This window comes from Pterocles gutturalis, unplaced genomic scaffold, assembly GCF_000699245.1.
Source record: "Pterocles gutturalis isolate BGI_N339 unplaced genomic scaffold, ASM69924v1 scaffold19953, whole genome shotgun sequence".
Taxonomy (NCBI): domain Eukaryota; kingdom Metazoa; phylum Chordata; class Aves; order Pterocliformes; family Pteroclidae; genus Pterocles; species Pterocles gutturalis.
This window is the reverse complement of record NW_010126078.1, coordinates 65,211-78,197: the sequence shown is the minus strand read 5'-3', so window position 1 is coordinate 78,197 and position 12,987 is coordinate 65,211. Positions and strand designations below refer to the sequence as shown.

The window sequence follows — 12,987 nt, the reverse complement described above, 5'->3', positions numbered from 1 at the left end:
AAACAGCGTGTGTACATATATTTGTGAGAGGGCAGTGGTTTTGTCACTTAATTTGTGTTCTTGCGTAGGACTGTATTTATTACAAAGAAAAGTGGAAAATTAAAATACGTTTATTGCAAGTATAATTATAATACGTTAGTTTAATAATAGAAATATATTTAATATATTACAGCTATAAAATAAAAATTGAAAAGTGAATTTTAATAAAATGTCACCTGTTGAGCTCTGAATAAGGTATCTTCTCTTGTCTACATTAGGATTTTAATATATTATTTAACATGCTACTTAAGATATGGTACATATTTATACTTCCTCATTACTAGCATATATACAGTCTAAACCAAAAAGTAATGTCATTGTATGTTGTGTTGACTTGGAGGGCATCACAGCTGATGAGCAAAATTTATTATTCTGAATGTTTTTTGGTACTGGTTAGTTGTTTCCTGAAGATATTGGCTTCTCTTACGTAGTGTGATGACAAAATAGCCTTGCAAAGTACTGTAATATAGCTACATGTTTAAAATAGACAGGTCTTGAGTATGAAGGATGAGAATATTCAAATGCTGCTTTGAATTAGCCTCTTAGTTGAAAGTAAGCTTGTTATTTGAAAGGAGAAAAGAGGAGGCACTTAGGAACTGTTTCTATATTGAACAAAGCTTGCATTATATTGGTGCAGATTCTCACCATATTTCATCAGTTGTCATGCATCTCCTCTTCTTTTTTTGTTGCTTGATTCTTTTTTTTTTAATCATTTAGTTGGCTCTGTGTCTCTTCTCCCTTGTTACAGTATGCAATTTTACCAAATACTGAAACAGACTAGCTGGTAAATAAATCTGGAAAATAACTGGATTTATCTAATCCTCAATTTTAAAGCATTTTTGTACATGTACGGAGGACTAGAGAGAACTGTTACGATATCAGAAGCAAAATGAGCTTTCTCTTCTTGTATTTGTAGAACTATTAGCCCACTCACAATCACGTAATCAAGTGATCGTAAATGAAAAGTTTCCAATTTTGAAGGTTTCCTCCTTTTTTTTTTTGCCCCCCCATACATGATTCTAATTCTCACTGTAACGGAGAGACTACTTCACTTGTGTAGATCGATGAGGCTAATCCTCCCACCTTTAAGATTCTGTGGTAGTTATTTTAAGTCTAATAAGGTTGTTGGGGCATGGCTTAATAGGCTGATTGTGTACAGATGGCAGTTGCCTTATTTTTATCTTCTAATTCCCTTGAATAGTACTAGAGTGGAAGGAGTAAATATTTGTATGATAAATGTAACAATTTTTTTAATTCCTCTCAGAATTTGACAGTATTTGTTGTCAGTGTTCTTGAATTTTCTTTCTTCTAAGAAACTTTTCATTTACTGTTTTAAATGTTTCTTTTGTCTCCAGGTTTTGAAAGTATTTTAGAAGGGCTTTATGGACCAAGGCTACGAAGAGACCTCAGTTTATTTGAAGGTAAATGAGCCAGCTTTTAGTGCAATGACCTTAATTTATTAGTTTTTCTTTTAGTTAAAGGTAGTTTATATATAAAACACTAAAAATGAAATCTTCAGGTGTTTTTTCTAATACTTATTTCATCATGTTCTTGTCAATACTTGTGTAGGCAAAAACAGGTAAAATGGTACCTAGGTTTTGTTCCTATGCAGGAAAATTTTGGATTAGCTAAGTTTTCCTGAGAAGCTCTTGTGAGAAAAACTTACTTTTCTGGAATATTGCATCTCCCACTTCATTGTTTAGACAGCTTTTGTAAAGAGAAGACAAGCTGCTCTGCTTCCTGTTGACATTAATGGGGAAAAGGAAGGTAATTAATACTAGTTTGGTTTGCTTGTAGTGGTCAACAAAATTTGAGCTGCTTTTTTTTTTACATTTTTATATATATAAAAATTAAGTTTTTTGTATATATAAAGTATATCTATATTTAAGTGTGTCTGTATGTATTTTTTTTCCATTACTCTTATGAGACCAGGCCTTTTTCTAAATGGGCTTGGTTTTGCTGGAATAGCTGTCAATAACACCTGAGTCTTTAGTTAAGTATGAAGTGATTTATTCATCTTTAACAAAAGCAGAGGAGGAAAATCCAGCACAAAATTGCTTTGATGTGTTGAAAGAAGTATTCTGTCAAGTTAATTTCCATGGCTCCAAAAATGTTTTCTGTTAATCAAACCTTCAAAATGTTCTGTTTCATTTCCTTGCAATTTGTTATCTGATAGTGTAATTGGTAAAGCATGTAACTTATGTACTGCTAGTACATGAGGCAGAGTGGCGTGTACTGTTTATGTTTGCCTAGAATAGGTTTGGAATTATTGCTTTAACTCGGTTATGGTTTTGTCCTTGTCATATTGTGCAAGTTCCTTGGCCTATATCATATGTGTAACACAATATTTTTAAGGGAAAAGAGGAAAACTTGAAATACTACACATGGCTGATGTTTTAAAAATATTTTTTGACACTTGCAAAGCTAAGCATGCCACTAATAAGACTTAAAAACATTTAAGAAATGTGTAAATTTGGGTTCAAGTTTGTTTTCATGAATAGTACTCACATCTGCTGTGATAAACAAGCACATTACTGCTTTGGAAAGGGAACAGTTCATTGTTCTTACATTATACAGTATCTTTTATTTTTCTGGCTGTAATTCCAATGGGTTGCTATATATTGGGCTTTACACTGATTAGTGATAAATATAAACTTTATTCTTTTGCATCAAAGGGCTTACATTTTTAAAGAGAACTCAAGACACCTTTTTTTCCGCTTTTGTGTAAAAAAAGGCAGAAAGTACTGTGCTAATGACCACAATATAAGTGTTACAGTTAAAGGAGCCTAATATTACACAATAAGGTATTGTATTCGCTCCTTTAGAGTTCCTGCATGCGTATATTTGAGCTGTCTTCTGGGAAAAGTTTTAGCTTATTTGCTTCATGCTGTTGAAGAATTCTTGTAACCTACTTAAGATCTTCTGTTTCCATTGCTTACAGAGGACCTTTTGATATTTGATCATTTATTGTATTCTCTCAAAGTTGCTTGAGAGAATAATTGTGATGATAAATTTAAATGGTACAAGGTACGCTTCAGTTCTGCTAGATTTTTTTTTCATTTTTCAAATAAAATATCTTGTAAACCTCAAACAGTCTTGCTGAGAAACCCAACTAATTAAACTGAAATAGCCACTCATAGCAACAGATAATTACCTGAAGATGGCAAGATTTTTTTTTTATCTTGAAATTCGTATATGATGTGTATGTAGGACTTACCTTTGGCTTGCTGAAGTGGTACTCATCACCCCTGTTATTCAGCACAAGTTTTTTTCCTGACTGCTTGGATAATGCAGCTTCTGGTTGCAAAGGTGGCGAGTTCTATATCTTGGCATCTGACCTGGTTGTGCTCTGAAGAAGCTTGAGACTTCTTGTGTCATTGAATCCTTAGGGCTTTCTAATCCTTTGCTTATACCCTTTTTCTGCTAAGTAGATTCACATGTAAATTGTTGTTCTTTACGTTCTACCTGCAAATATTTAGCCGAACTTTTAGAAAACTTTTCTTCTAATTATCTGGTATGTGTGTATTTTCTTTTTTTTGGGATTATGTTCTGGCGTTCTGTTCTCTTATGGACAGAGGAAAAATGGTGTTTTGTGGGAGAAAAGCGGCTCTCTTATTGTTCTTTCTCTGCCAGGAGAAAACTTCTTTATACAGGATGAAAGGTTTATTGAGGATGTGTTTTATTTTTCCTTAGGTTGTTCTGGAACATTTATTCATATATAAAATAATGGGATGAAAAATTATATTAGAAACACAACTATCTAATATCATTCAAGTTTTTATGAAATTAAAAAGATGAAGGAACATGATGAACACCTTGGATATTCTAAGGTACTTGTTAGTAAGCAGTAGTGCCATGTAAAGAGGAAGGGAATGATTTGTTCAGAATTGTGACAAACAGCTGTAAAATTTACTGGGACATTGTTATAATATAATGCAGAAAATACTAGAAAGTAAGGGTTGAATTTTTTAAGCTAGGTCATATTTAGATTTACTAGACCATTATTTAACATTTTAAGAGGTAAGCATGGAATCTGTTCAGTACTACAGAAGTCTCTATTAATATTAATTTGGCATGACTCCTTGGGAAATTGGTTTGGGGAGACAAAGATTTGTAATGGTTTAAGAAATGAAAAAAGGTAGTAGCTTTTGTCAAAGTTCATCATTTTAATCTTAAAAAATGGGAACAAGTTTTAACAGCTTTGTACTAAATGACTTTGGCTTCAAGTAATAATCTGTAGTATATTTAGTATTAAAATGTTCTTTTCACAGACTTTTTTTTTTTTACGAGCTGACCAGTCTTGGAGATTGTCAGCAAATCTTTTATCAGTTGACTCCAAGCAAGATAAAATGGGGAGGGGAGATGATAGTGATCCTAAATTGAATGAAGCTAAGAGAAGGTTTGTTCTGTTTAAAGTGCCATCTGTGCCTTTGATCTCTGAGAGTGTGTTTGTCTATATGTAGTTGAAAACTAATACGGTACTTAAAAACTAATACTGGTCTCAGTACGTTTCCTGTGGTAGTGACCCAAGACCTAGATGCCTGGCATTTGATATGTCTGGTATATATCTGCTATCTGATGGCAGTTTTGCTTAGTTCACTGGTGTATTTAATGTATTATGTTGTATATTGTTGTATATGGTTTATACTTCTTTGAGTAAATGTAATGTTATGTAGAGCTAATGTTTCTCATGGTTTGCTTTTTCGGTGACACATAAGGATTGCTCTCTGGTTAGACTTTTAACAGTGGAACTTCAGGATTCCAAGGTAGAAGAATTGTCTCTGAAAATATAAAACCTGTCTTGGAGTTATGTGCAGAATCCCAGCATTCATAAGTGGATTTATTGTGTTGCAAGGCAAACTATGAAAACATGAACTTGTTATGAGGGAGTAGTGTGGGGTTTTTTCATCTGTGGGCATCTTAAAGAAGTAGCTCCAACAGGCTGAGACAGATAGATTAATTCAGCAAAAATAACTGGACAGTTATCTTTTGTTACTGTCCAGTCAAGAAAAATCCCGTGTCTTTTTTTGGTCACCAACTGTCCAACCTGTCAGAACTGCTGGTTTGCATCCTTGGAAGCGTGTAACACATGGTTAATACAGAATTCTGTTCTAGATTAGCATTTTAGAGCTGAGTATACTGAACTTAAATAATAATACAGAGTTACTTGTGTTATGTTTGCGCTCAACTTAAGAACCTCATTTTTCAGATTCATTTTATTTCTGATGGTGCCTGTGTGATAATATACTTAAGAAAAGGTTAAAGCTCAGCATCTGTTGGGGGAGCAGGGAGTGGGCAACAACCCTGCAGACAGCAAGGTCAGAGAAGGAGGAGGGGAGAGGAGGTGCTCTGGGCACCACAGTAGAGATTCCCCTGTAGCTCATGGAGAGGACCATGGTGTGAAGCAGGTGGAACTGTGGAGGACCATGTTGGAACAGATATCCACACTGGAGAGCATGGAGGACCCCACACTGGAGCAGGTGGAGATGCCCAGAAGGAAGCTCTACAGCCCATGGAGAGCCCATGCTGGAGCAGGCTCTTGGCAGGAATTGCAGCCCGTGGAGAGGAGCCCACACAGGAGGAGGTTTTCTGGCAAGAACTGTCGGCCTGTGGAGTGGTCTCTTCCTGAAGGACTGTGCCCTGTGGAAAAGACACATGCTAGAGCAGTTTGTGAAGAAGTGCAGCTGTGGGAAGGACCCACACTGGAGCAGTTCATGAAGGCCTGTAGCCAGTGGGAAGGACCTCATACTGGAGCAGGGAAAAATGTGAGGAGGGAGGAGTGGCAGAGAGGGAACTGTTATGGACTGAGGATGTCCCCTGTTCCTCCTCATCCTTGTGCCATTTGAGGTGGGGAAGAGGTAGAAGAGTCAGTATTGAAGGAGTGAAGTTCAAACCTGTGAAGAAAGGGTGGTAAGGCAGTTTTAGTTTTGCCTTTCTCATTATGCAAATCTATTTTTATTGGTAATAAATGAAATTAATTTTCTGCAAGTTGATTCTGGCTTGTCTGTGACAGTAATTGGTAAGTGATCTCCCTGTCTTTATCTTGGCCCACCAATTTTTCTCTTATTTTACCTCCCTGCACTGTTGAGGAGGGGGAGTGAAAGAATGCCTGGGTGGGGGTTGGTGGCCAGCCAAGATCAACCTACCTCAGTGTGTTATTGAAAGAAGATAACCTCAAGAACTTCCCTGACAGAACTGTCATTCTGATTTAGTGGTACAGAGAAAAGGAGGAAGCATATTTGGTGATTAATAAGGAAGGGGGAAACAGTTGTTTAGGTTGCAAGTGCATGAACTGGAAATGAGTGCGATGGAGAGGATCTTGGTGCTGTAGTTAAACAAGTTCATGTTCACTTGCCAAAATGGTGCAGCTGTGATAAAGAGTCCTGGGATGCTGTAGGAAAAAGTACTGTCTAAAGTTTAAGGAAGTCTGGTTTAAATGTAGAAGAAAGGCACCACCTTGAGATCTTGGTCCCCTGTGTTCAGGGAACAGGTGTTCAAGTTAGAATGGTGCAGAAATATGGGCTTGAATCTCATGTGAGAAGACTGCGTGGTATAGATTAGCCTAGCAAAATGAAGTGTAAAAGGCTGATAATGATACACTCTGTAGATAAATCAAGGTGCTGAATACCCATTAACAGTAACTGTTTAAGTATAAGAACACTTGCCATGAGTAAATTTAAACAAGAAATTAGGAGGTTAATTTTAACTATTAGCACAGTAGATTTGGGAACAGCTTTAAAGCAATTGGTGGTTTGGGAAGAGAAGAGCATGTGGTGGAAAACTCCTTAACTTTTGAAATGGAGCTTAATAACTTGTTCAAACAAAATACATGGTGTATCTCCATTCAGTAGAAAACTGGGCTTGATATAGGCAATCTGTTTAAGTCCTGTATTTCCTCAATACCAAAGTGTATCTTCTGATAAATTTATTTTAAAGTTTTCTGAAGAAATCAAGTGCTAAAAGTGGGTATAGGGTTTTTGGTATACTTGTGATGGTTTAAAATAATGTAAGTACAACACATGTAGCTCAAATGGTGACGAGTCCATATCCTAAATCCTAGCTTAGTTTGCTACAAGTTTGCACACCTTTTGTTAAAAGGAATGATGACTGAAATTCAGAGCTTTATGTGTGATATTCAGATGTGTCCATTAACTGTGTTAGGTAATAAATTGAAATGTGTGAGTTTACCTTTTCCTTTTAAGAAACGTGCCCTCTGCCATTTGAAAGTTGAGCCATATGAGCCAGACAAGCCTTTGGAAGTATCTGAAGAATTTAATGCTACTGACTACATTGTATCAATAAATGCATATTAGATTAAGATGGAATCTATTTAAGAGAATTGTAGGATGTGTGTTTTGTTCTGAAAACCCATTTTTACTTGTTTCAAACATCTAGCTTTTTCTCTTCTTTTAAGACTGTGAGCCAGAAGAGCTGACTGACTGGTCTATGGATGAGAAGTGTTCCTTTTGTAATTTACACAAAGAAACAGTCAGTGTAAGTATGAACGTGATATCAAGCATGACTCCCCAACACCCAATTTCGTTATGCAAGTAAGAATTGGGGAATTGAATTTTGCAAATAGGTTAATACTGCATTTTGACTCAATATAGTTTGTCTGCGAGAGGGAGTGAGGTGGTTTGTCTTTTATAGTAAATGGCTTTTTAGTGGTTCTTTTTCACTCAGTAGCTCAATAATTTAATTGTATGTTGTACTACCAGTAGACTAACTTCTAAAAGCCATTATAATCTTTATATGTCTCTAGGATCGTGCATCAATTATTGGTTCTTCACAGTCGACGCCTACAGAGGAACTGTCATCTCAGGGCCAGTCCAACACTGATAAGATTGAATGCCAAGCAGAAAACTATCTAAATGCACTCTTTCGGAAGAAAGGTAATAAAAGCATGTCTCTTACATTAGAAGATATGATGCAAATCTAGAAGAATCAAATGATTTAGGGTTGATTTTGAGTATTAAGTTTTTATTTACCTACTTAATGCTGTTTCTCTTCTTTATTCCTTTGGTTTTCTTAATCTTTTTCTTTGCTTCCTTGAATCACCAAATGAAGCACTACTCTTCTTGCCATTGCTGTTAGTCCTATTGCATGGTGTTTTATTCTCTTGAATCTTTGTTTGTTATATACTTTTTTTTTTTTACCATGAGCTGCTACTTTGTTTTCATGCCAACTTCAGATGCCATTCTCTGGAATTTTAAGCATTTAAACATTTTAAGTTCCTAAACTTTCGCTTCTAATTTAAGACTGTTTTAGTTGAGAGAATGTGTTTTACAGATTGCAGAATGGAATTTGGGATCTTCTCTCACAAAAGCTGCTACTTCAAGTACATCCAAGTCAGATGTTGAAACTTCTTGTCAAAACGTAATATGTAGTAGCAACTCATTAATTCTTTTACTATCCTTGTTCTTTGATGCTCAGCAAGTTATAGCAGTACGAGTGACTGACAACTCGGCTTGGTTCGTGTAAGTTACTTAGCTAGTCACTGTCAACAGCAGCAAAAATACTCATTTTCTTCCCTAAATTTCTGTGTGAGGAATGTGAATGCAGCTCAGTAACTTCAACTTTCACAGATTTTTCTTGGGTTTAGTAGGTGCACTTGGATGTCAAAATAGCTGAGTATGACTAGGGTAACAGCTTTCTCTTGTTCTAACGAAGAATTAGAGAGAGTCAGACACATTCCCTTTCCTCACAGAAGTGGGAGGAAAAAAAACATAGTTAATTTTCTCACCCTTGCCTTGCTGTAGCAGGAAGAGGTTACTATGTCCTTGAACCAGGTGTGGGTGGAATCTTTTTCTGAACAGCTCATCGGTCTGTACAGCCTATGTTTTGCTTAGAGTTTTTAAGAACTTCGAATGGAGTTCAGCAGTATTTTGAGTCCAACTTCGTACCTTGGCTTTCTTTAAAAACAACTATTTTCCATTCAAAATGTCCAGTGAAGTTGCCACCATATTGCTTCTAAAATTCTTATGTTTTCATCACGCGCACAGTTGCATGATATCTCTCTAGCCAGGTATTTTAATTGCTTCAAATTTCTCCTTTTTCAGATTTTGTCTTGGTCTTGATGTATAGCATTTTTCAACATTTGCCTGCTTTATGCTTCTGTTGGAGGTGTCTCTTGATCCTCCTTGAGAGGAACTTTTATCATGGGAGAAGTGAAACTTGGCATGACCTCACCTTACTGGACTGGATAACTTCTGTGAGGTTTTTCACAAAAATAATTTGGCTTTTAGCATCTTCCTTAGTTTTTTTGATCTGCCAGATCAGTAATACTAGGTTAAAAAGTTTTTTGTCAGTTGAAGAACAAAACCAAAGTCTTTTCCAGGTGTTTTTGTGGTTCTCTGAGGGACTTGTGTATTCTTGGGTAAGTGGTACTTTGCTGAAGAGTTTTCTAAGAATATTGCCTCACTTCAGGTCCCAGCAAAGTCTCTTAAGTTGTTCAAATTATGGGAAGTGAAGAGGAAAAAAAAATTGTCTCTGGAAAGGGCATGTGAAACCAATTTATAAGGTATTTTAGTAGTTGTCTTGGCTTTGTAGGAGGAAGATGAAGAATTTTACTAGGAAACTCACAAGTCTGCTTTCTGAATTCTTGAAGTTTTTTGAGATCAGTTATCAACTTAGGAAAAAAGGAATTAAAAAATTTCAAGTAATTGTTTAGCTAAGGAACAATTCTTATACCTGGTACTAAAACAGATGCCCTTTCACTGTTACAAAAAAAGTGGAATTCTTGGCTGGCTGTCTTTAAGATGGAAGTAACACGTTTCACTTGTTTGGATTGCAAACTCTTCAAGATCGTATACTGTCTCTTACTACTGTGACGAGCACCATTTCATTTAGGGCCTCTGTGAACAACTCCTGAGACTAGTGAGCAAATTTGAGAGTTGCATTTATTGGTCTCATTATCTTTTTATTTTATAACAGGTTACTAATGGCAGGGTTTTTTAGTTTGCAGACTTTTTTTTTTTATGTCAGGAAGCTAGTTCAGAAGACCTTGCAACATGCAGCCATGTTGTATCATTGTCTACAGCATACAGCCTTCAGGTATTCATAGATGTGGATTTGTCTGTACAATCTCAGTTCTTTCCCTTTAAGAGGGTATTGCCCATTATTGCCAAGATGGGTAACCTCTTACGAGGCTACAAGTAACAAATTCTTCCTATTAGGAACCTATGTTCATTGTGTGTTAGTGAAAGACCAGTTTGGTAGGTAGTTATCTGTAGGAAAGTCCTATCCTCAGCAGATACCTCAGTAATTTTTGTCCAACATAATTGGACAAATGTATTACACGAAAGTAATTTTTGTCATCAAACTTGGATTGTTTCCATTAAACAATATATCTGAAAACCAGATGCTTTCTTCTTAGGTATGACATCTCTCTTTACCCATTTGGTGTTGTAAGCAAAGTAGACTGTGATACTTTTCCAGTCAAAATGCATCAATTTTCTTTTGTCCAAGCAGCGGTTACAAAGGAAAAACCATTATGTGATTTAAAAAATACATATTGGTCTTTTTTTTCTATGAATATTATGGAATGTGAGATATGTGATCATCATTACATGGCAGGGGGGAAAAAAAAAGAAAAGGTCATTTAAACACATTCATGGTTGCGAATCAGGTTGTATCTTCAGAAGATGATCTGCCAGAAGAAGATAGAAACCTGAAAAACTTTTGTAGGAGTTAAGGAATTGAGGCACAAAATTAGAGGGAGTAAAATGGTTAAGGTGACTGGAATCTTTCTATCTGGGCAGCTGTGTCAAGTATCTTCAGTGCTATGTTTTCCATACCAAAGTAATTTCCCTGTAAGTTTTTTGAAGTTCTTCCTTGCTTCTAGGTATCTGCCTTGTATTCTCAAATATGTCAATTCATAACCATGGCTTTCTTACACCATACTGTATACCTGCATTTAACTCTCTGCATTCTCCTGTTCTTTGTTTACTCAGAGAAACACAGATATCACAAGCTGGTTATGCCTCTTGGACAGTGTGTATGTAACTTGGCAAGCCTGTGAAAATGTGATTTTGCACGTGTAATCTCAGCCTACAAAAAAAGTGTTACTTTGAGGTGTACTTTTGAGATATACACACTACTTGATCCAATACCTGCATTTTTTTTATTAATAATTTTAAGAAATCTAATTTGTCCTTTCAGAATCTGAAAGGTTTTTTTGTAAGAAATGAACTGTCACAGCTTGTCCAGTAAACTTTTATGACATCCTTGCTATCCCTCTTTCTCAAGTTCATCGGGAAAGAATATTTAGCAGAACTTCAACTGCTTTCTTAAGGAAATAACACATACATTTTGTGTTGACTGTCTGCCTGCCACTGTTACTATCTTCACCAACTTCTGAATGTCTTGGTCTTTTTTAACTACATTTAAGAAGATCCTTAGATATATGACTACATATACAATAATGAAAATTGACATCTGAGTAGAGGAAGGAAAAACATTGAATGTTTACAGGAACAGAAAACTGGAGCAAACTTGGCCCTTATTCCTTCTGTTTGTTGATCAGTCAAGTAAACTAGTCATTGTACATGGTGCAGAATAAAGTGTATTTTGTTTTTAACTTGCTGGTGATCTGACAGTGAGCTGGACAAGTTTACAAACAGAGCTAAGAATATTGTTGGGACAGTTTGGCATTTGAGGTGGGGTAGTTCTAGAAAACGTGGCCTTTTTGTGAAAAGGGGAAAGCTGGAGTGAATACAGGGAACACACTGGTTAGCAGCTGTGTGTTCTTAGTTCTGTTACTCACACAACAGAGTTGTAAGGTACAAGAGGAGTTGTGATTCCCTGCTGATTTCCACTGCCTTTTGGTATTGTGTTAGAAGATAAATTAAATCATTATTTTGACTGTTTAATGAAAAACTACTGTTTATCAAGAAATAGAATACTATTGTGGAGCACTGTTTTAGGAGCTTTTAACTCCTTGTCCATTGTCCTGCCAAATACATGTGCAAGTCTGAACTATCAGTTAAATCAGTCATTACTTTGTGCATTGCAGTCTAGTTTTGTCACCTGTAGTGTTAATGTACAGAACAGTTAACAAGATAGATTTGAATAGTTACAAGGTGGTGAAGTAACATAAACTGAGGAAGTCTTAATCCTGAATGTGAGCTTTGAATTAAATCATTGCAATTAGTCATAATTATACATCAGCTTTATTACTGCCTTCTGTTGCATTCTGACTGTAATCGTGACAATTGCAAGAAGGAAATATCAGATTATATCTTACAAATGTGTCATTTAGTCTTCTCTTGTGCTAATAATATCGGATCTACAGTGATCTGAGAGAAACTGGGGGGAAATCAGAGCTACTTTTTACTCTAAATACTTAGAGGCTGTTCAGCTGGGTTTGAAGTAGTATGTATGTATGTACATGATCCATGGAGTAAGTACAGCTGTCTTGTGTTGTAAATCATCTATATGAAAAACAGAAGTTTAAACAGGTGTAGGAATGTAGATGTAAAACTTTATAAGTGGCTATAATCTTGACTCCTAATAAAACATCTTAGAATAAAAACTTTTTAGGTCATACAAAGTATATCTGGTGCCATCTGCTGATAATAATTAAGAAATATTTACTACTGATACTAAGCTCAGAGACCTAATACTTTTCTTACACCAAAATACATCAAATTGCATTTAATTTTATATGACTAACTACAAATTTCCTGTCTGTAGTGAAACTACCACTATGAACTCAAAATTACAGGTCCCTACATGTTTTCCTTAGATACTTGTGTAATAATACAGACTTAGAGCCATTGAACGTAGGTAATTAGACTTCATATAATACCCTTCAAGTGCATGTACCCTATTCTGATTACTTAAAGTCTTATATTGATGAAACATTGTATAAAAGTTGCATTTACCCTTTTCTTTCAAAAATCTACAGTGTGTAAAAGCATAACAGTACATGAAACTATGTCACTCTTT

The 12,987-nt window shown here is 35.7% G+C and overlaps 1 protein-coding gene across 1 annotated transcript in view; it reads left to right on the top strand.

Annotated features, from left to right (window-relative positions):
• Positions 1-1,375: 1,375 nt before the first annotated feature.
• Positions 1,376-12,987, top strand: part of LCORL (ligand dependent nuclear receptor corepressor-like) — a 30,013-nt gene continuing 18,401 nt past the window's right edge. Inside the window, exons 1-3 of the mRNA XM_010078850.1 lie at positions 1,376-1,460; positions 7,454-7,533; positions 7,802-7,931. Coding sequence (XP_010077152.1) covers positions 1,376-1,460; positions 7,454-7,533; positions 7,802-7,931 — 295 coding nt within the window. The remainder of the gene's footprint in view (positions 1,461-7,453; positions 7,534-7,801; positions 7,932-12,987) is intronic.